At 42.7% G+C, this 23,896-nt stretch overlaps 1 protein-coding gene across 7 annotated transcripts in view; it reads left to right on the forward strand.

Moving 5' to 3' along the window:
* Window positions 1–54: 54 nt before the first annotated feature.
* Window positions 55–23,896, forward strand: part of TMCC1 (transmembrane and coiled-coil domain family 1) — a 74,783-nt gene continuing 50,941 nt past the window's right edge. Inside the window, exons 1-5 of one of the 7 annotated variants that reach the window (XM_074550239.1) lie at window positions 118–194; window positions 1,380–1,427; window positions 3,701–3,947; window positions 14,728–14,784; window positions 17,167–18,122. In XM_074550239.1, coding sequence (XP_074406340.1) covers window positions 17,577–18,122 — 546 coding nt within the window. In that variant the 5' untranslated portion in view covers window positions 118–194; window positions 1,380–1,427; window positions 3,701–3,947; window positions 14,728–14,784; window positions 17,167–17,576. Of the gene's footprint in view, window positions 195–1,379; window positions 1,428–3,700; window positions 3,948–14,727; window positions 14,785–17,166; window positions 18,123–23,896 lie in introns of all 7 variants that reach the window. The other 6 variants (XM_074550236.1, XM_074550238.1, XM_074550237.1 and 3 more) reach the window with 6 other exon arrangements.

Raw genomic sequence — 23,896 nt, forward strand, 5'->3', positions numbered from 1 at the left:
TCCACACGTGACCGCGGCGGCGTTGCTGGGGCGGGGCCTCACCGCGCAGGCGCCGTGGGGAGGGCGTGCCCTACCGCAGGGCCCGCCCCCGCAGGTGACGCCACCGCGCGCGCCCGCCCCACCTCTCGCGCGACGTCACGCGGCCGGGCCGGGCGGTGGCGGCGCGCGGGGATGGAGCGGCCGCCGCTCGGCCGGTGAGTGACCGACGGACCGCGGGATCGGGAACGGAGAGGGAACGGGATCGGGACGGGGCGGGAGAACACCCAGGACCGAGGGACGGGGCGAGGGGACCCCGCCCGACCGGCCCCGCGTGCGCCCATCGCGAGCGCCTCACCCGCCCCCAGACCCGCCGCTCGCCGGGCTGTCTCTCGCCGTCCCCGCTCCTGCGGCCAGTTTAGGACTCTCTGTCCAGGTCGCGGCCCCGCCGGCCCGCTCGCCCCGTTCCGGGCCGTCGTCCGGGACGCAGGGCCCGGGCTTGGCGGGGAGATGTCCGGCCCGGCGGTGGCGAGCGGGGCCCTCGGCCCCTGCCGTGGCCCCCGCGATCGCCAGGATCCCCGCGGCCCCCACAGCCCCCCGGGCCCTCCCGGGGGCGGCCCCGCGCACGTGTGGCCTGTGCCGGAGGTTCGCGAGGCACCGCCTCGGCCCTCGCTCTGGTTTGGGGCGGGCTGAGCCGTGTGTTCGCTTCACTGATTCCTGCTCGCCTTGGCTGTCTTTGATGAGATGGTTAAGACACGAATTATTTCATGGCGGGCTCAGAATTTGCCGGCTCAAAAGCAGATTGTCAGTGATAGGCCTTTAAAGTAAAGAGCTTAAGGGGTAAAGCAGCAGCTTCGAAGCTTTATGAGTGCCAAAATTCACGAGACTTGGAGCTGACGCTGTGTTTGTGACTTGTGTGCAGCTGCTGTCACTGGAGATACGGAAGTACCTGGTGTGCATTAGTGACAAAAGCGGTGGCCAGCAAAACTCCCATGGTGGGTGGAGGCATCGCTTTCACTAAAAAAATCTATCAGTAGGGAAACTTAATGAGGCTTCTTGGTGGGTAGGAGGTGTAAAGGTCTGAGCTGAAGGTACAAAGATCTGAGTTGAAGGCTAGGGGAAGGGGAAACAGAAGAGGGTAATGGAACTCCCACTGCATCAGTAAACAGTGTCCATCATCCACAAACCTTAAAATCAGGTGTTTCTGCAGGTTGGAAACCTTTAGTAACAGCATACTGGTGTGGTCACTGAAGTAGTGATGCCTTGATCTGAGCCAGTGCCACTGGGTTGTCCTCAGCCCAGGGAGTAAGTGCTGCTGTCCCTGTTGCTCACCACTGACTCTGTTTTACTCAAGATTAACGTGTGGCAGGTGACTCCATTTTTGGTCATGATCCTTTTCTTAGGGTAAATTCTTCGTCCATCTGGAAGTGTGTAGAGGCAAGGAAGGCCCGGTGAGTACTTGCTGGAAGGGCTGTTTTTGTCTTGGTCCTGGGAGAGCTCTTCCGTCTCTTGTCCGGGACAGTGGCGCTCCCCAGCTTGCAGGGCTTGCGCTGCTCAGCAGCTCTGCAGCCACATAGGGTTCTGGCACCAAATGAACAAGTTTGTTGGAGCTTTGTATACACTGTGTCCGGTTCTTTTGCCTGATAAACCCACCCAGCTGATGTGCAAGCCATCCAAAGTGTGGAAGCAAACTGAAGATGGAGAAAGATCTACTTTGTGTGGAATTTGCTTTAGAAAGAAATTGGAACTTCAGGTTTCCATGAAGTCTGGGGTTTCCCTCCTCCATTTACCACATAAAATTTACCACATTTACCACATTGCTGAGTTTGGTTTTCCCAGCAGTTCTGTGTCATAGTTTGAGCTGTCTCGCATCTTATTTAATCACAGCTAAAGTTCCTGTAATTAAAACCTATGTCTAATTCAGATACAAAATGGAAGTCATTGGAAGTCTACAGATTTTGTTTCCCTGTGTTTAGAGCGGTGCATTCTGCAGGAAACAGGTTGTATCTAGTGAGTCAGCTCCTCCACTGCTTGGGTGAATGGCCTGTGCCTGACTGTGAGCTAGCAACTGTGGCTGCTCTGGAGTCGGGCAAACCTTGTGTTAGTGTTTTCTCTGGTCTTTCTCAGAATTGTTTTGAACCATTCAAAAAGACTTGGTGTGATAATATCTTGGGCTTGGTTTCTAGGAATTTTTGCTTAGAACTCTGGAGGAGGAGTCTTTCCACTGGCTTCCCCAGCACATTTACTGGTGTGGCATGTTCTCCTCAGGTGGTTCTGTAGCTGTCTGTCTGCCAGTGATAGCTGGGTTTTGGCACCTGAATTCACCAAGTGCAGGGTGTTTCTCAGGTGAGCTGGCTGGTTGCCTGCCTCTTGATAGACCGGGAGTCTCCTCACCCCTGAAATAGGAGTGGGTTTTGCTGTCCCCTAAGGCCTGATGAAGGCTGGTTGCTGTAGCACACTGAATGCTGTTTGGCACAGAGGTTGTGCACTCCCCATGGGGGATGGAGCTCCTGTGGACTTGAGCTCTCTGGGGCCAGGAACAGGATGGTCTCTCAACAGCAGGACTTGAAAAAATGGTGTGTAGGCAATGAACCCTGGGTGGCCCAGATGACATCAAGAGGTCCCTTCCAAGGTCAGCAAATCTGTGAACTCGGCACAGTGTTTCCTAGAGGATAAACTGACATCCCTAGAAAGAGTGAAGATGGCTGAATGAAAAGGAACATGAAAGTGGCAGTCTAGACATGCATTGTCTGCACTTCTAGAAACTCAGTATTCTGCTGTGATTAAATACTGAAAATACTTAACTCCCCTAAGCAGTTGAGACCCTGGATATTGTTACAGGACAATGATAGCTGACCAAGCTGATTGTTTGGTCTTGAATTTAAGCTCCAAATTCTCAAAATTGTTCTTCCAACCAAGCTGTTAAGGAAAAAAGAAAGAAGAAGACAATTAATTGTGTAGAGTTAAAATATATTTTTGCAAAATGTAATGTCTTCGTACTTTCAGAAACATTTAATGGTAATGCAGATCTAGTTGACCCTTTTTATTTATAAACTCCTGTACCAAAAATACAAAACACTTCTATCAAAATAAGATTGAGAACTTTGATTTGGAAGCTAGATCTGACACACCATGTGAAATGCAAACACAGAACAGGAGGTCTCTGCCCCAAAAATGTTTACGTTTTATTAACTTAAATCCAGACCTGAAAAGTTCAGAAGTTTGCCAACACTCTGGAACATTTACGCCATGCAGGTACCCCCCAAAGTGTGTACTTTATGTGCATGCTGTGTTGGGGCTTCCATCACACTCTGTGTTCGTCCCCGTTTTGGCCAGTGGCTTAATTCTTTAGTCTGACACTGGTCACACAGGCACTCCTGTGGCAAAATACTCAGTGAACTTCAAGGCATTTGGTGAGCTGGGAAGGTTTGTCTGACTCAGGGCAATCTGTGATGTGATATAGTGTGGCATGCTCTGATATGATCAAACTTTATTTGAATGCTTAGAGGATTTCCCTCCTTGAGATAATTTATTAGGTTAAAATAGTCAGAGTATGAGGTAACTTCAGAGGCTGTTTCTGATTTTAAATACATCAAAGCTAGCAGTAACCCAGTTTTTCAAATGAGTTAATTCTTTTCTCTGAAGGGGACTCTGAATATGTGTGCTGTTTTATTGTTTATCAGGTATTAATGGCATTTCTTATTATGCTTATTAATTTTGGCAGGTCTTTCTCCTCTACAAAGAAGCTTTGTTGCCAAGACTTACTCTGAAAATGACCTAGAGTACCTACTGCAGATGCCTGCAAGTGTAGAAGCTGATAAATCATATCTTCTTCCCTCCCCTGACTTTCCTGTTTCCTCTGGAATTTATACTTCTAAATTTTTTTAAAGTTAAACGTCTGTTGATGGCATTTGAATTACAACTGTGAGCATACTTATGCAAAGAGACAAGCTATCCTGAGCACTTTTGAGGTATGTATGCCTTCTGTGACTTAGAACACATGGAAGGGGAAGCCATCTCATTGGGGCAAAGAGAGTTCTAGGTATACATATTCTAGATTTAAGCTGATGTGCTCTGTTTTGCATGGTTTTAGCAGCAGAATATACATATACACAGTGAGGCTGTAGGAGCACCAGCTGGCATTGTATGGAGGGTGACCTTGGTTGAACCTACTGTGGGAGTACTCAAAAGATGGTATTTAGAAAAGCTGTATCCACTGCTACCCATTCAGTTCCTAAATACCACCATGCTCTGCGAAATTTTCTTCTTCAAAGTGCATGTGTCGTTGAAATGCGCCTGGGAGGCCATGGTGGTTGCTCTATTTGCTAAGGTAAAGCACTCACATGAAGTTACAGAGTATTTGCAAGCATCTGGCATGAAGGTTAGGAAAGAAGGATATTTTGCTTGCCTACCTGTGCACAGGTGCTAGCACAGTGGTCTCTGCTCCCAGAAGGGAGCAGTCTCATTAGACAATGTGCCTGTGATGTACAAGTTACAAGCAGAGCTGGGTGGGATTTGCCTTGTTGCTGTGCACATTTGTCCCACTCAGGTAACGAGATGGACAGCCTTGGCTGTTTCCGCAGCATAGAAAGTAACCAGTATGCACGGTTTTATTTTCCTTTTCCTAAAGCCTCCTTTGGAGGCTTTTAGCTGTCTATACATGTTCTAAACCTGGAATGAGGAAGCTGGCTAACTGCCTCTGTATGGACTTAGAAGAGGCTGGTGTGCACTGATAACATCTTTTCCTTCTGTAAACTACTTGGACTCCTTATCCCTTCTGTGATGTAGATGCCAGCGTTCCAGAGCAGTGGTAGTTTTGTCAATTAATGGTGGATTAGAGTGAAAGGCAGCCAAACACACACCTCTCTGGCTTCCAGAACAGACACTCATTAGTGGGTTTAGTTTAAAAAGGAAAACTAGTTGTGCTGAAAGTAGCTACCTGACTGAATCATTCATCATGCACAGTTGCTGTACAGGATATGTTTAGCAGACAACATGCATGCTTTTGTTGATAAGCTCCAGTGATTCAGGCTGAGATGATGCTGGAGGGACACAGATCTGACCTACCTCCCTGTCTGGCTTGAAACAGCCTGATGGTGTTCCTGTAACAGGAAGGCAGAGTGGGCTGTGTTGCAGTGCAAGTCTGGACTGTAATGGGCAGTGAAGCGCACTGGTTGGGAAGGGGATGCCTTACATGTGCTGAAGGAACTCATTCGCCTGCAAGCAGGCTGGGGCCAGGGATTGGCATCTTGGTGAGATTCTCTGTTACGAGTGGACAGAAGTTGGTGCAGCACACTTAAAATGTGTTTCTCAGTCTGCCTAGACAGTGTTATTTGGCTGTGGCAGTGTGCAAAAGCAGCATTGGGCAGAAAGGAGAGCATTGTTTCCTGTAATTCCTTCCTTCATAGAAGCTGTAGGAACACACTAGGAGTGGTTTGCTGAGCTGCCCGTTGCCACCTTATTGGTGCTTTATGCAGTGTACCAGGGATGTGGATTCTGCAACCCAACTTGGTGCATTTTTTTTTGTGGTATATAAGTTGTGATCTCTGTGATCCTATCAATTAATGGTGCACATTTCCCAAAAAAGCTGCCATTCTGTGACAATAGAACAAGTCCTGCAGTATCTTTGAATACCTGTAAGAATACATAGACTGCATGTCTCCATGAGTGTATATTCCTAAACGGAGTATTAGTGTTTATTTCCTTAACTGTAAGATAATGTTGACCTACCTTTGTAAAACATTAAGTTTCATGAAAAACATAAGTGCAGTTTAATTATTCAAACTCATATAACTAAAAGTGAATTACTAAAATGTTGGATGACAAGGAGATTGAGTATAAGATAAAGTTTTCTTTTGATGTAAAGAAGTGGTCTGAAAGGTGAAATTGTGTACATTAGAGAAAGTTGCATTGAAACTGTTCTACAGGTTGTCTGAAAAGTTCAAAGAACATTAGAGGACACTGCAGTGTTGAGATGAATGGTACTGCTGTTCATTCAGCTGGTGGGATGGGTTATGACCGGAAGTTTGCAGATACCTACTTCCAGTTTTTTCAGGCATAAATTTGGTGAATTTCAGTATATTTTGGATTTGTGTTAGCTGATGGTGTCCTTAACAAATCCCATAGTGGCCTTCGATACTGAAACTGTTGACTATTATTTTACTGGAAGCCAGTTGCCATGGTGATTATCCTGAAGGCAAATAAATGTGTTTTTTGTGGTTCCCAGCTTTACTAGTTTTGAGCAAAAGGACTGTGGCTTTTTCTGGGATCACTGGAAGTGCTGCACCCATAGCACTCCATGTTTGTAAATTCACTGCCCGCTGAACAAGCATTTCGTTCTTTAGTGGGTCACAGTCATAAGGGGTAGTGTGACTTGTCTGTGAGAAGCAGTGAGTGTCTTTGCTGTGATCCTGAGGTTGAATAGCAGTTAAATGGGAGAAATGAGCACAGAGCGACTTTGGGTCAGAATCTGCTAAGACTGAACTTAGCTCATTCAGGCCAGTAATGACAGACTGACTAGTAAGGCAAAATCTCTGTTGGTGAAAGCCAGTCCCTCCTAGGTGCATGGGGCTGTGGTCCTTCCCTGTGGTGGCTTTCAGCTGGGGTAGCCTCTAGCTCTGGTTGCTACTGATTTATATTAAATGCTTTGTGGAGAAAGATATTCTGCATATGTGAGCCTTTGCATAACAGAAGAACTTGGCTATGCATTGGGTACCTGTGAGAAGTTTTACTGCCTGGGCTGCAGAGCATGCTGTGGTAAGAGGAGCAGAGAGGGGGGCTGAATCGGTGGCTGCTTGCTGCTCTGCAGAGCAGTTCCTGTGCTGGTCATACTTTTGCTGTGGGAGTTAGTTCTCAGCTTGTTTGTTGTGCTGAAAGTTTTGGTTCTGGTTTACTGAAGTCCTTTAAATGCTTCTGGTGTAATTCCAGTCTGTGGGAAAAATACAGGGTCCAGTACAATACAATCTGTTTATTAATAATATATTAATAGGGCCAGGTGAAGAATTTTGTAGGTGATGCAAGATGGGAAGTTGATAGACCTGATGATAGTACTGCCATTCAGAGGCACCTGGATAGGCTTGAGGAATAGGCAGGCCTGAACCTCATGAGGTTCAATGAAGGGAAAGAGGAAGCTCTGCACCTGGGGAGGACCCACCTGGTATAGCTGGTGTTCTGTAACCACCCATGTACTGAAATCCCTATCATGTACCTGTACTGGGAGCCTGACCAGCTGCAAAGCTGCTCTGCAGCTAGCAAACGGGTGTTCTGGCAGAAACCCAAGTTGCACAGCTGCTCTGTAAGGAGCCATTAACTTGTGTCTTGCTTTTGGCTCTGATTGTAAGCCCACACCTTCTCAGTGGTAGCTGAAATTCAGCCTTATTTCAAATAAGATTGCTCTTTTATGCTGCTTTGAGTGAAGATTTGTGGATTTTTTAATGTGGACTATACTGTGAATGTGGGAAGAAACATGATTTTGGCTGAGGTTTTAAATGCATGACTACTTGTTTCCCATTGGCAACAAAGTAGTCAAGCCCAATTGCTTTATACCAGATTATTGCCTCTGTGCAGCTGGATGTGGAGGTGGATATTGAAGAGCAGCATATTTGTGAGTGGCTGCTTTGCTGTGCTGTGTTTGTGCAGTTTGTGTGTGTGTGTCTCTAAAATGCACGATAAGATCTAAGAGAAGAAAAGAACCGTAGATACGCACCTGTATTTTTATTGCAAAAGTCCAAAAAGTGAGCAAAGCAAGGAATTCCCAAGTCTGTGTGGTAGCAGTTGATGAATGGCTGACATGGGTCCTGTTCCAAAAGGTGCTGCTCTGAGGGCATAGGGAGTTGTGGCTGTGCTGGGCTGGTTCCTTGGCCCCTGAAAAGAGGCCTGGCAGCGTGTCTGTGTGCTGCAGGGCAGGTGCCCATGGTTCTGCTCACACAGTGTCTGTGAGGTACACAGGCCAGGCTGATGCTGTTGCTACTCGTTAGGGTACATAGGAATGCAATTATATTGTTCCTTGTCGCAAGCTCTGCTTGAGCCTGCCTGGGACTGGGAGAAGTGGCTGTAATGAGTCAAGTCAAAAGCACCTTATGGATGTCTCCTGTTTCTGTTGACAGCTGATAGCAGGTTTCTAACATTGAGAACAGGTAAGAAGGTGTGGGTGGCGGTAGTCTTTTACTGATAGGTCCTCCCAGCTTCATGCAAGCTGACTGAAGGACTTCAAGCAGTGTTTGGGTAACCTGAACATCTTGTTTGTAGTCCTGCAGGGAGGAATGTGCTAATGCTTGATTAGAAAAGGCCCCGTAAACAAACTGGCCCCAGATTAAGGCCACTACTGTTATACTAATACAATTTTTTTGAAGAGTCACACTTGAGTAAAAGCTCCCTAGACTCGCAGTCTTGAAAATGGATCAGGAAGGAGAGTTTTCTTCTGAAGAGCAGGATGAAGCTGTCAGTGGTTGAGCAGCATCAACAGTCAGAATAGCAATGACTGTTGACTTCTGGTCAGAATTTGTCTTGCCAGATTTGTGTCACATTTTAAACAATACTGGTAGAAAGAACTGGTTTTGAGTCATGAGGGGGACTATTTTACCACTATGTGTGAGGTTAGTTCTACTTCTTTCACGAGTCATTGTAAATATGATACTTTCCAAGGGCTAAAAGCACATGTTAAAATCACACAGTGTGTGGGGTGTGGGTTGATGGTAGATATCTTTCTTTACAAGCCTGCTAATTTAACTTGTTTTAACCTCCTTACAACTGCAAGCCTGGAATAAACCTTTCTTTTAGAACTAGAGTTGCTAAATCTTGCCAGCGTCTCTGCTGGCATTATCACAGATAATTCTGCTAGGAGTTAAAATGAGAGGCCATCTCTTCTTTTCTTTGTATCACTAGCATGGTTAGACGTCTCTCTTTAATGCCAGAAATAGGTGTGGCATAACCTTTTGTCTTCCCTTGGAAATGAAATGAAAACACCTGTATTTCCATTTTCTGGTTCACTTGTTCCTGACATTTGAGTCAGCTTTGACACACAGAAGGTGTCACTGTCTCTTGGCAGACAGGCAGTGAGGAGATAAGTGCAGCTTTGATCTCTTCCCTTCACCCCTTTTTCTCCTGAAAAGATCCTGCCGAAATTCTTGCCATGGCCTAGTACTGTTGCATTTTTCCAGAGACTGAAGAATCAGATCCAGATAATGCAGATCTTAGTAGGAGAAGTTAAAAGTAGGAGTGCAACTGACCACTAAAATACTTGAGATGCTTCAAGGAATTAAATCCATTCTTTTCTTTGTGGAAGACACATTGTTTTGAATATTTGCTTTACACTTCCTCAGTCTTTTCCTTTGGGGAGGAAGTTTCTCTGTTTGCAAAATGCAATATTTGAGCTGTAGAAGTGAAATCACTTGTGTTCTGATGAATCCTTGCTGAAGCTCACGCAAGTTCCTGTTTCTGCAGCTGTTATGGCCATAGCATCAGATAGGAGGTTTTTGATACCACCATCTAGGAGTAATTGTGTACCCTGTCTGTCTACTTCCTCTCTTTAACCTTATTCCAAAGTTGTTATAACTGGGTCTATGGTCAGATTCGTCCCTCAGTCCTGTCTTCCTTCAAATAAGAGTTATTGTCTTTTGTATTGGTTCATATCACAGCCGTGGAAATATCTGTGCTTACAAAAGCTAAAATTGAATGCCATGCTATGGTTCTGAAAATGAGCCCCAGGGGACAAAAGAGGTTGGAAATGTCTTAAATTGCCATTTGTGTTGTACTTCTGGTGTTGTGAAAGGACAACTTCAGATCCCTGCTTGGACTGTGGCTGGAGATGTCCCTTCAGTGTTCTTCAGTGAAGCCCTGAGTTCAGAGGATGCATTTGGCTGGCTTTTAGAACACGGTAAGAGAGGTGCAGCATTTTTTCCTTTTGCAAAAATCAGAGGTGTTTTAGAGGAAATTCTGCTGTTTGGCTTAACTTCAGTTTGGTTTTGAGGAAGAGTGGGTGAGGATGTCAGTTTTCTGAAACAGGCCACTAAATTAAGTGAAAGTGTCAACTGTCAGCCTTCCTGTGGCAGACCACACAGTTTTGAATTGCAGGTTTCCTCTTGAGCCTAGTAAAACCAGCTGTCTTTATAATAATTCTTCATCCACTTTGTTTTTCTTCTAAAATCCCTGCAGACTGCACTGTTAATGTTGTCTCCCAAATTTTAATTATGTTCACAAAAAATTCAAGAAAATGTACGCGATATATGTAATTGTCAATGTCAGCTAATCAGAAGACTCTAGTTAAATCTTTCTTCAACATTCACTTAGCTTTCTTGAAGCACTGTTTTTATATAATGTGATGGAAAATAGCCCATATGTAGCCTTTTCCAGAAAATAATGTTTTCAAGTGGTTTGAGTAGATTCCAGTTACACTGCTGTACACTGTTCATAAATGAATCTGAAGCTATCAACAGGAGAAATCACGGAAGTATAACACTAACCTTATGAGAGCAAATTTTGAGTTTCGTTCTCTGCTGTAAAAGTGTCACATGACCTTTAGGCAGCTTCTTGAGCTCTCGGTGGTGGGGGGGGGGGTTGCCTGAAAACTAGGGAAATAATGATAATTCAACATAATCTAGGAGCATTTGAAGGGTGAATTCACAGACTGCTCACATGTTATGGTAATATAAACCTAGAAATACTTTATGTAGCTAAGGAATTCATCAAGGATGAAGTTCTGAGCTGTGGAACCAGCAGCATTGCCTCACAGTCAGACTCTGTGGCACACCAGCTCTAGATGCAGCAGTGTGGTTGGGAAAGGCTTCTGATAAATAGGCAGGTCACCAGCTATAGAAATACAGCTGAAACATTTTGCTTTCATTTTCACATGAGATTTTAACATATCACAAACACAGAATGATTATGTATTGGTACCTCTGCATAGTTAGTAATTTTGGAGAAGTCTTGATCTTTACTTCATAGCTTTGATTCAAACAGTGTAACCACTGAGTTACTGAATGTTCAGAGAGGGATGGAAAAGATGTCAGGAGTAGAAAAGATGTCACTGGCAATTGGTTGTACTCCAAAGCAGCAGAACCATTTCTGAAAACCAGTCACTCAACTTTAGGCCACTTTTGAGTTATTATTACTCAAATAAACATGGAAAATTGCCTCATCTTTGGTGATGTTGTCTATGGTTCTCAGATGTGAACTTCTACTTTGCAGAAGAACCAGCAGACTTTATTCCACATTCAGAGCAATGAGCAAGCAATACTTCCTATAGGGAGGGCATCAGTAATGTAGTGGTTGCCCACAAGTGTTATTGAAGGTACTTGATTCTGATGTAGGTGTACTCAGGAAGATGTTTATTAAAAAGAAATTGAAAGGAGGAAGGGATCTGTCACTCACTAAGGCAGTGTTTGGTATATGCTCTGTGAGTGACAATAAGTGAAGTTTTCTCTTATCTACAGAATTAGTATTTGAGCTTTCAGGAACGTAAACTGTACACATTAGTTCTGCTGGTCAGCAGAACTAATAATTTATTTATCAAATGTAAATAATATATTTATTAAATACAAAGTTATAGGAGCTGTTTCAACAGGATGGGGATCTGAGAAGAGGCTGATGTTGAAAGATCGCCTTCTGGTATGTCTGATCTGAGCATGCTGCCCTTGCACACGTGAACCATTAATGGATATAGTAATAGAAATGGTGAACTCTTTTTGGTGTGCCAAAGCATAAAATCTGCTGATGAAACCTTTGAAGTTGCTATTTGTTAATGTGTATGGAAATGCATGGGAAAAAGTGACCATCTCCCTCCCCACCCCTGCTTCAGAGAGGAGGACAATAGGGGATCTGCTCTCACTCCTTTTTCCTTGTAACATACTCACCTCTAACAAACAAGTGCCTGGACTGTGTACAGCTATTTTAGGCTTGTGAGGATTTTAGGAGAAACATTTCATGTTTCACATGGGATCACACATAATGCCATTTTTGTCCCTGAATATCTTAAAAATCATGTAATTCATACCTAAACACACTGCCAGTCTTTTCCTCTAACAGTGCTATCAGTCATACTCCCTTTCTGGTCTTGGCTTGGGGAGGGTCTTTGTGTATCTATATCTCATGTTTCTGGCTTTCCTTTTAGACTTCAGTAGAATTCAAAAAATATTTTCTTGGGTAAATTTTGGAGGAGGAGGATGATAAAGAATTATGTATGTAAAACTGTAGGTATCTTTTCCATTAAAGATAGTATAGTATTGTTTTCTGTTTTCTTTCTGCCTATATTCTACCATTTACCTAAGGTATTTGTATTTAATTAATTCTTGTATGTCTTCTTCCATTCTGGCCCAAATTCTCCACTCAGACTTTTTCAAAATTGTTCTATTGTAATAGCTAAATATATACATTTCTCTAGATATTGGATAGTCATGTTACTGTCCTGTTTTCTTGAGTCAAATTACTTTGTTACTGGTATCTTCCTCTTTAAATGTTTTCCAGATGAAAGCCCTCTTGAATTTCACACCCATTCCAGTTTCTCATGAGTTCTTTTTTCTGATAGCATTAGCTGTTAACACACCCAGATCTTTTTCTCCTTATTTGCTCTGCTGAGCAATGATGCTTTTAAAATATCTTAATCCTCCTTTGGATATAAATCGCTTGCTAGGGTTCCCAATTCCTGTAACAGGTGGCTTTCCAGTGTGTGACTGTTGCTTCTTTAGTCTTTCTTGCTAAACTGTTTGCCTGGATACAGACTCCATTTTGGGATGGGTTTCTGAAAATAATCTGGGATTTCTCAAACAAAGCTGGGCTTTTTCTTAGCAAAAATTGCTTCTATTCTGAAACAACTGAAAAGTGCTTTTCTTTTACTAAATAGGATGAGTTGGAAGCATCTCCTTCCTAAGATCCCTGCTAACTGTGATGACAAGTCTATAGTGAGCTGTTAAGTTGACCTGTTTATGAAATAAAAGGAATGTGAGGATTATATAGCTAATTGTATTTCAGCATCTTTATTATTAAGGGTTCATGGTGTTCTTATATGGCATAAGAGAAAGGTATTTGAAATACTCTATAAGAAGGTAGAATTTTTCCCGTTTCCTTTGCTTGAAAATAATTTTTCTTCCCCATTTCTGCAGTCCTGTACTGTTTGTTTCTGTAACGAGTACTTCAGCTGCAGATAAGTAATCTCTAAACTGATTTTCAGTAGTAGCTTCAGAGTTCACTTTGTTTACAAAGAACTCTGATTTTGAAGGGAATTAATTAAACTGATTAAAGTAAACTTTCACTTGAATAAAGTCTAAAATCAGAGGGGCAGAAGTATTTTCAGGCTTGTCAAATTTTTTGAAATGTTCATGTTACAAATTTGATAAAGAAAAAAAGAAAAGTGAAAGAGTGGGAAGAATTGTCAAAAAACATCAAAGCCAAGGTGATGGCTTCGCTTTGTAAGTATATGGAAGTGAAGGAATTTTGATTAGCCCTGTGCAATAGTTTCTCAAAGTTCAGAAGAAAATGGAGCTTCTGACAGCAAATGGGAGTTTTGGTGGTGTGTCAATTAGGGCTGTGATTTACACGAGGGCCAGTACAGGTAGTTTTGGTGCTAATGCCTGTTAGTGCCCACCTGTGGGCACTCCTTGACACAGACTCTGAACTATGGCAGCTGTGAAACAATTTGAGCCAAAAGCAGCTGCTGATCTGCAGGTCCTATAATGCTGTAGGTCATCCTGTAGTGCTGTAGGTCGTGTCTCTGAAGACCTTGCTGACAAAAGCTCTTACAGTTACTATGAATAAAAAATAACATTAAAACTTTAAAAAAAAGTAGACAAATAATGTGACTGAAGTTCTGTTAGTGACACCTCGTGTGACCAGTACTTCACACATTGTACTAGTTCTCCACTAATGCTAGTATAGAAATGGATTTTCTTCTATAGGAAGATATTTTTCAAAAATGTGTTCATTTTTTTCCAAGTTCCTAATATTTGCTGTCATCACTTTCTTCATATTCTAGCATCCCACTTCAGTGGATCAGAGTAACCCTTTCTTCCTTTCTTTCTGTCTTGGAGGTGGGAATCTGATGAGGAATAAAACGGTCAAAATACCCCTTTTGTGCAGAGTTCTTGGGGTGTTCATCTGAAGAATAGTGTGCTCCCTGTTTTCAAGAGCTGGTTGAGTTAATGATCATCTTCAGAAAATCTGGGTGATCTGGCTGTGTTTCAGACTAGTCCTTGAGGCTGCCTGAGAAGTGTGGTTGGCGTGTCTGGTCTCAGCTGCGCTCTTGTCATCTCCTAGCCAGCACCTGGCCTTTGGGCCTTGTGCAGGAATTGGCAGGCAGGAGCTGCCTGTGCAGTGAGCTGCGGCAGGTGCAAGTGTGTCCGAGTGCCCACAGCTTTTTCCTCCTGTGAGGTGAGCACCAGAGCCAGCTGTTTGACCCGCGCTGGGAGCGTGGAGAATGACTGAATAGGAGAGGAAAATGAAATCTACATGGTGTTGGTTGGAGCCCTAGCATCTTCCTCTGCTTTCGGCCTGTGCTGGTGGCCGTAAACCCCAACATAAAATGCTACTTCACAAGAACTTCTTGATTAACTCCATAAGATTCAGTTTTAACTTCAGTCATATTTTTATCCCTTCAGTTATTTGAAAGAGTTTAAAACAGGACAGCTTCCAGGGGCGCTTGCATTTCAATGGAAAAAAAATTACTAAAAAAAAAAAAGTTGGAATCATGCTTTTTCTTTGCTGTTTATGTATATCTTTCCTCTGGTTTTCAGTATTGTATCTCATACCCAATTTCTTTTGCAGTTCTGTTCAGTGGAGGGACTGCTGTGGGTCAGCCATGCTAAAGGGCATATGATGGAGGCAAGTAAAAGTTTATCCTTTCACTATTATCTAATGTTGATTTTGCCAGTTTTTCCTTTTGAACTGTTTTGTTTCTCAGGGCTTCTGGGAAATAATTGCACAAATAAAGGGCTGCATTAGAATGTTCTGGGATATAATAATGTTGTAACATCTGCTCAGTTGGCTGTATATGTAATTGTGAATTTTGTTCCTGATGTAGTGTATTCTTGTACAAATAAGAAATGTATGTTTTTGAACTTTATGGTATAAAGTATTGTTTCCTCCCACTAACAGAATATAAAAGTGGTTGTAAGTAGAGAAAACAAAAGTGGCCACAAAAGTTGAATCCTTATGAAATAAGTGTGCTAATCAATTTTGAAGATTCACAATTCTTCACACTTAGAGTATTTTTTTTTCCTCAGAAGTAGGTACTAGAACAAATAAATACTGGTAAGGACCTTCATACCAGATGTGTAATTTGCAAAGCTCATTTCAGGCTCACAACAGACTCATCCTATGGAAATAGAAGTAGGAGATGACTACAAAGCTCCCATTAGTAACCTCTGAGAGGCTGTATAATTTCAGAAATATGTTGTAGAATACACAGGATGGTCATATCTTGTTTGTAAGCTCACTGTGGGCTGTTTTGTTTCAGGTTGGTTTGTAGACTGCCATAGGGTTAATTTAAGCGGGGTAATTTTTTCTAGCAGATAATGCATGGAGTTCCAGTTAGGTGGTGTTCTTTAAGACCAGCAGCATTGCCAGTGATAATGTGAATAGAGAGCATGCAGGAGATCAAAGAGATCCTGGCTGGAGAGTTTACCCATCATCTTAGATAAGAACTGCAGTTCTTCAGTGAGTCCTGACTGAAAATAAATGCTGAGTGAATTAGCTAAAATGAAAAAGGCAGTTATAGGTCAGCTGTCAGGTTTGTATTTTATGCGCCAAATAGTTTTGGGACTCTTGCTTTTTTAGATGGTGAGTTTTGTTCACTGAGCCATTTGGTCTGTTGGTTTTTGCAATTTTTTGTCCCAAAACATAAATTGAGTGCAGTCTAACTTTCTGCGAAACCTGTTGCCTGAAGGGGAAAAAAAAGATTAAGAAAGAGGAAGCCCAAAAGCCAAAGCACACTACTAGACAGAAAGGCACTTTAATTCATTTAAGATAGTGTTAAGTATGTAGGTATGTTGTTTTCTTCTGCCACACAATTGCTGCATGAATGTGGGTAAATATATGTTTCTTGGATGTAGTTTATTCCTTTGCGTTTAATGTGTTATTGATTAAACTGGCCGGTATATCTACACTCAATGCTTATAGCATCTTCAAAGCACAGAGGTAAAATCCTGCATGATTCCAGTGTTCTGCTTTCTGTAAGTACTGAGTTTCTTCTTGCCTCCAACTAATAGCAGTGACACTTGAAAAAAAGAAAGAGAGAGGCAGCTCTTCTGGTATTTTTGGATGGCAATTTGAAAAGCATTTTGGAATCTCTGTTTAACCCATTGTGTTAGGTTTCAGATGCACAGAATCTAGAGCACTCCAGTTGTAAACTCCAATGCATTCTGTTTCTGCAGCTGTTCTTGCAGAGAAATGAACACTCTCAAATCCCAAATATGCTGAGTTTCAAATAATTCTTTTCTAAAGCACAGACTGCTTTCTGCCAAGATTGAGGTAGACCTTTGTGACCTGATTTCTATATTTATAGAAGCCTAAACAAAGTTTTCTCTTGCAGAAAACAATGGTCAGCTTCTGAGCATGTGATCTCATGGTGCTGATGTAAAACCCTTTCAGTTACTGTATCCTTCCTTTCTTCCTCCCTTTCTTCCCCATATCTTTGCTGACCTTCTCCCATAGTTGTTGCTATGAGCAAGTGCTGAGCTGCGCTGTTGTATAATCCAGTCCTGCCTCAGCCCAGGGAATGAGTCGGGTTGAGATCTCTCAGAACAGATGCGCAGTTCCTGTGACAGAGGCTGAACTGCACATACCTGGTGCTGATCCCTTGCAGATTTGGTTGCTTAATCTACTTTTCAAAATGCATTCTTGTTTCCTGTGAGAGCTGTGGAACAAGACTATGCCAACTGAAAGCATTTCACTTGCCTGTTCTTGCTTGAAGATAGATTTTCACATCAAGTTTCCAGTGCCATCAGTGGATGCTGGCTGTAATAAGCCATTTCTCACTATGTGGAAATGAATAACTTATTTGGAAATGTTCTGGTTTTTTGCATGTATTAAATACTGTTAAGTTAGGGCCTTAGTATCAGATCTTTGTCAAAGAGCAAAATTAATTCTGCCTAAGTGACTAACATGCTTTTCAGAAATTTAACCTCATGTTAGATGTTATTATGGGCTTGTTCTTAATAAACAAAACCCCACTGGTTTCTTCTTGCTTCTCCCCTTTTTGAACAGCATTTGTACCTTTCTTGCTTTCCTACACCCTTTGTGCTGGACTTCTCCCCCCAGGCAATGAATGACTTGTCTCACACAAGCTTTGGCTTCTGCGTACAGCCTAGATGCAACTAATGCCACGTGGAGGGGTGCTCCAAGGACTGCTACATTTTATTTTGTTAATGGCATGTTTTGCGCATTGGATTTTTAACCCACACTTGCTGCATGGATGTATAATAATGACTACTCTTTTGTTTAACATTAGATAAGCATGAGATCACCGTGGCACAGCTGCATGTATAGTCACTCTTGAAGCAATTACACACCTAATTGGCTGGCAATCTTGGCATTCTCAAAATAAACACAAGCCTTTTAAAGAAAGGGGACATATTTATGTATGAATAGTCAAATAAACTTGTTGGGTGTCATCAATGGAGCCGTCTGGCACTGAACAGTTGTCTGATGACCCTGATCCTGGAGGCAAATCCCAAGATCAAGAAACCAAAAAACAACATGAATCAGAGCAAAAATTATCCAAAATAACGCATAATGCTTTGGAGAACATTAATGTCATTGGTCAAGGCTTGAAGCACCTGTTCCAGCATCAGCGCAGGAGGTCGTCTGTTTCTCCACATGATGTCCAGCAAGCTCAGGCTGAGCTGGAGCCTGACCTGGATTTGGAAAGCCAAAGCGTCTGTGCTGAAATTGATGGTGTCTCCACCCACCCCACAGCTCTGAACCGGGTGCTTCAGCAGATCAGAGTGCCACCCAAAATGAAGAGAGGGACCAGCCTGCACAGCAGGTGGGGCAAGGGAGATGCCCCGAAAGGAAGCCCGCAGATCAACCGAAGGTCTGCTCAGGATATTCAGTCGGGTCGGCCCAGATCATCATCCACTACAGATGCTCCCACAAACTTGTCTGTGATGGAGATTGCTTCTTCTATCTATGTAGGTGGAGAAGAGGCCACAGCAGCAGCAGTAAGTTACTCAGATTTACCTTTGATCTTTATCATCTCCTTGTATGTTTTCTTAAGCCCTTTGAAATCTTGTTTTGAAAAGCAGGCTTCTTTCAGCAAATTCAAATGGTGCTGTGTTCAAAAGCTTCTTCAGTGGTGAAGCAAAGAGCTTAAAAGATGCAAGCATTAGTCATTTTCTCACATGGCAGGTGGCTGATTTTATATGTATTTGATCAGTGAAATGAGAGCTACATTTGAAACATATTAGGTTGTTTGGATGGCACACCTCTGTCAAACAAGGAGCGATAGGCTGAGCAGCAGCCAGAGTGGTCCTTCGTAGCAACTGTTAGCTAGTTCCTGCAAGAAAACCTTCCGTTTACCTACATGACTTTTTTAATTCCTCTCTTATTTTCTTTTGTATTTTATAAAATTAAAGAGTTCTAGTGTGAGTGGATGGTGTTGTTGGTGTTTTAGGCTGTGAGAGGCTCTGGGAACATGGGCTGCAGCCTGTGCTACTGTCCAGCCCCTCAGTGCTGGGTTGCTTGTCTGTGGTTTAGATCATCCTGGCTGCTCTGCTGCTGAGGGATCACTGCTGTCTCCTTCAGTTTGTCCTGCCTGTGTGGGAAAAGCAGTGATGAAATGACAGTCTCCGTTCTGTGACACGTTCTTGCAAAGTTTGCCTATCAGCCCATTGATGATATCAAGAAGCAAACAGCATGTCTTACCATTTCTCCCCTTTCCCAGATCAATTTAGTTGAAGCATTCGTGAAGTTGGATTTTTTTTTTTGTTTGTTTGTTTGCTTTTTGGAAGACTAGCTTTCTGATTAGCTAATTTTAGTTTGTTGAGGAAACTGGTTCAGAGAGTCCTCTGAAAAACAGCCCTTAATAACAAAGGTGTCTATGGAGGCTGGATATACTTTTTTCCTCTTGCAAGGAGTCTGCCTGGAGCTGTATCTGAAGCTTTTGCCTCTAGCTGACTGTTACAACAACAGAGATAGTACTGAAGTAGTTGTGAAAGGCATGCACTCTCCTGGGTTGGTTAACTTTGCAGTTAGTCAAGCCATTAAAAGTTGAGAGAAAGAGACCTCATAACAGCTTCAGGTTTACTTGCATATTGCCTCTCTCTTCATTGTGAGTGAACTCAGGATCTTTGTTTCAGGAGAATTTTAGGGAAATTTGTTAGTTTTTTGAGTTTGTACCCAAATCCAGCAACAGAAGTTTATAAAGCAAGGTCTGGTTTGTTGATTTCAAACTGTCATCCCTTTACTTCATGTATGAGCAGGGAGATTGAACAGGCCAAAGCATATTAGGTAAGTAATGTGGGAATATGGCGAAAGGCCTTTTCTCCCAACTGTGCAGCTTTGTCTGATGAAATGTTTGCCTGGATTGGTGGTTTCCAAAGCGGAATGTGGGTAGGACAGTCCACTGGTGTGTAGGAAGGAAATATTTTTTGGTTTGTTTTTATATTTATTTTCCTTTATAGTTTGTGTTTCTGTGTATGTTTTAAAATAAGCATATTATAATAGTTGAGTAGTAGATATACATAGTTTATAAATAAGCATACATGTATTGGGAGTCCATGCTCAAACGTTTTGTACTGATTGAATGTGCAAAGTTTGGAAACCACTGGGGTCACGTGGCAGGAGTGACAGGAAAAATGAAGACTGTTAATCTGATAGCATTTTGCTACAGCATCTTGCAGGTGCGAGAACAGGTTCAGGAGTCACTTTTTGGCATATAAGGCCTTGTGATTAGGAGAAGCCTAATCCTCTGGAGCAGCGTGCGGTTCCTGGCCTGTCAGGCCATCACCCCGGGAGCCATCCTTGGTGCTGCTGGCTGTGGCCTGAGGGAGAGGGGCTGCACCGGCTTCTGAGAGAGGGACTGGAGTCTGACGGGAGAAAACTGAATGAGGGGGGAAAGGCCACCTTTGGGGACTAAACCATGGGAGACCTCTGTGATCAGTTGACCCTTGGTAGAGCTTGGTGAATTTCTAGCTGCTTTATAATATTTGCACCATCTTATGACAGACAATAACAATGTATACTGTAGGTCTGAAGTGACACGGCCAAGGAAATACTGCTGTGGAGAATGAGACATGAGAGGGCGATGTGAGTGTCAGTCCCTTGTACTGAGATCACGTTGCATGTGCCTGTTTTTCTGTTACTACCTTTTGTCTTTTAGCAGGTAGTCTGTAGGAGAGGGAAGAAGGATGGGCGGGAGACTTGGGCTCTTTCTTTTCCTGGGGAATTTTCGCAGGTCAGGGTGGTGTACCTCATTTACTCTCTTGAGAGCAGGTAACAGCACTATCTCACAGTGTGGCACAGAGGTTGGAAGAGTTATTCAGTAGTTTAGTGCCTTTCAAATGTGGGGATCTCTATTTTCTCATGCCTCCAAGAGCCAGAAAGGTCAAGCCTGCTGCAACATTGCTATGCAATCTATATAATGTTTAGAGCTGTAAAAATCACATGAACTATGCTTGACTTAATTTGCACAGGAAACAAAATGTAAAAATTGAAAAATAGAAATGTTGGGGTTTTTTTACGGAGAACAACAGAATGTTTTCTGATATTCTGTGAAAAGCACTGTGTGTCTTTGCCATATTAACATAATATCTTGCTATTATTTCAGTCTGAGGCGTACTGTCTTGGCTATGGCATGTGTCTATACATACTAGGTTTAAAGTATGTTGATGCCAGTTGAAGTTACAAATTAATGGGAGACAGCTTGCAGGTTAAATGCAGATGATTGTACAGCTTTAAATAATATATAGCAGCCTTTACTGAATTTTCAGTATAGAGATGTAATGTATTTGTAAATTAGCTCCATGTAAATTTTAAATCACTGATATAATTATTAGCAGAGCTCCTTGGTTTGTCAAATCAGTAAAGCATAATGCAGTCATTTGGTAAATCACCCTTATAACAGATGTCAGTGCTGTTTTCATCGGAGAAGCCAGCTTAGCATTCAGGCTGCTGTGCTGCTGGAATTTATCACTATAAATTAATGAGTTGTTAAGTTGCAAAAACTAACTCTTCATTCAACAATTTGTATTGGAAAATTATTTACAACACACTTCAAATGAGAATCAGTAAAGAGCCAGGAAAAATCTGAAATCATTAGAGCAAACTTAAAGTTTGATGTGAATTCAAACTTTAAACACTGTCTTTAAGTTATGAGGTTTTGAAGTTGTTTCACACAGTATTACTTTAACCCTAAGTTCTCCTATTTTATTTAGCCTCACTGAGACTAGATTATATAATGAAGCTTAAGAAATAGAAATAATTTTTTTGAAGTGTCTGGCAGATAATGCTCACTCATCAGGGTTGAGAGTCCTCTGGAACCCCAGGTCCTACCAAGCCTGTATGGATTATCTCTGCATCTAACTTTCACTTAACTTTTTTTGTTGGTTTGTACTCACTTTCTCAACACTTTGCCTATTTGTCTCCTTCAGCTTCTTGTGATGTTATCTTTTAAATAAATTTTTGACCTTTTCCTTTTAATAAAGCCACAGCAATTTCACTTCCTTGGTTTTGGTGTTTGCTGTTGACAGTGATGCTACACTGACTCACCTTCCCTCAGCAGAGAGTATTTCCTTCAAAATTATTTAAGAATTTCATAAATCCATCTATAATTAGAAAAATGTCACTGAGCTACAGCATTGATCCATCTGTTATGAACATATGGGCTACACAAGCTACAAGGAACAGAGAAACAACTCATAGAATGGAAAAGTTGTGATTTAATTATGACAAGAACTATGAAACATAGGATTTGTAGTCAAGCAATATAACTGTTTTCTGGTTCCTGTCTTCCATGGTTGTTTGCTTTGCTGGTACCTCCCCGTGTGGTGACACAGCTTGTTCCCATTGGTGTGGGGTGTGTGTCAGTGGTTCTGGGGCTCCTCTGCCCTGTCAGGTAACAGGTGTTGGACTGCGCAGGGCTGTGCCCACGCCTTGATGTCACCTGTGTCACTGTGCTGGCGCTGCTCTTGTGGCAGGAATTCCTGCTCTCCTTTCCTTTCTTTCATTATTTTTCTCCCAGTATTCAGATCTATTCAGACAGTCAGGCAGAGTAGTGAACCTTGTGTTTGCTTCACATGCTCTGTACCTGCTCACTAGGCTGTTGAAGTGAGACGTGAAGGTCTCAGGGAGCTGCAGGCACTGCACACCCTTGTGTGCCCTGCACCCTTACTGCTTTTAAGATTTGACTGTGACTGCAGAAGGTTTTGCTATGAGTCCATGAAGGAAGTCATCACACTTGGATTGCTGAGAAATTAGCCTTCATTTGTATTTTATCAGAGGCTTATTTTATCAGAGCATTATTCTATATGCTTTTGTGGGTGGCTGTGAAATTGTCAGTGCTTCTTACTGGAACGACAGGAGCGTTACCTGTTGCAGAACTGTTTTGCAGGCATGGATGAGCAGGAGCCCACGTGCTTCAGTCTTGCTTACTACTGAAGCTTAAAGACCTGTTAAACACATCTGGGCTATTTCCATATCTACCATGTTTTGTGGAGTCAAGCCCTGAGCATCATCCTTCTGTGCAAGGCTGCACAGGGATTAGAGTTTATGCTTAACATTGCCTACATAAATGCTGTGTTGAACTTGGCTAAAGCTTGTGATTTATTTTCTTGTTGGGTTGGTCCTGCTCAATGCTTATTACATTTGCTTTTTAGCAGTAGTGCTATGTCTGAACGCAGATATTTTTCTTTTGGAAAAGGAAAGAACCCTTATCAGCTTGGCCATGTCCACGAGGTAAATTGCAAAAGTGCAAAAGGAAATTTTGTAATTAAATTCCATGGTGTACTGAGAAACTCAGGCTCCTGTCATGGGGCAGCTGTGGAAGGGCAGGGCTCAGAGCAGGGAAGCTCTAGGAGCTGAGTTTTCCAGCCAGCTCCTCAGAGTCCCCTTCTTCCTGAGTCGCATGCAGAGTACTGTGTGTGAGGAGAAGATGTGTGCAAGATGTGGTATTGATATTAGTTTGTCTTGGACTTTTTAAACTTCTGAAAGCTTCTATCGCATTACCGTTTTTCCACCCCTTTTTTTCCTGGTGTCTTTGTTCCAGCTATATGAACCAGATAGAAGTCATCTTTCTTCATGTGCTGGGCACCATTCTGTCATTTATGTTGCATTTTTAAAAATAGGTGTAGCCAGTGTGTGTCTTTCACTCGTTCTCCTCAGTTTCTGGCATGTGAGATGTCTTCTTAGGCCTCACACTTCCTTTTTCAGGAGCTTCCTCTTTCCCCAGTCTTCTTATTTCACATGGCAGGGTCAGTTTCCAGCTGTCTCCTGATTAGATACACCTACACTTTCCTTTTCATGTCTATAACCCCATTACACACACACACACAACCTCCCCCACTAAACACTGTGCCAGAAAGCTTAGGAGGGTGATGTCCTCAAAATGTTGTATTGTTAACTGAAGTGGGGGGTTGGGTTGCTTAGGTGTTGGTATTTCTTTCTCCTGCCAATGTTTTATGTGTGGATGCTGCAAAGTTTTGGAGAGAGGAGTCTTTATTTCTCGTCAGTTCTGCAAAGCCCCTGGGCCAAGGTTAGACCCTGGGTGCTGGGGCCAGGTTGCAGTGTTACTGCATCGGCACTCACAGAGGCAACAGAGCTGCTTGCTCAGGCTGTTCAGAGAGTTTGGAGGCTCTTTTACCATACAACAGAAGCATAATACAATCTCTGCTTTAAGCACTGGTTTATGTGAAGAATGAGGTTAAGCCTGGAGCAACTGTCAGAGTTTAGCAAGGGCTGTGATCGTGCCTTTCAGGTAAAGGTGGTGTTGGAACTTTGC

This window comes from Zonotrichia albicollis, chromosome 12 (genome assembly GCF_047830755.1).
Source record: "Zonotrichia albicollis isolate bZonAlb1 chromosome 12, bZonAlb1.hap1, whole genome shotgun sequence".
Lineage (NCBI taxonomy): Eukaryota > Metazoa > Chordata > Aves > Passeriformes > Passerellidae > Zonotrichia > Zonotrichia albicollis.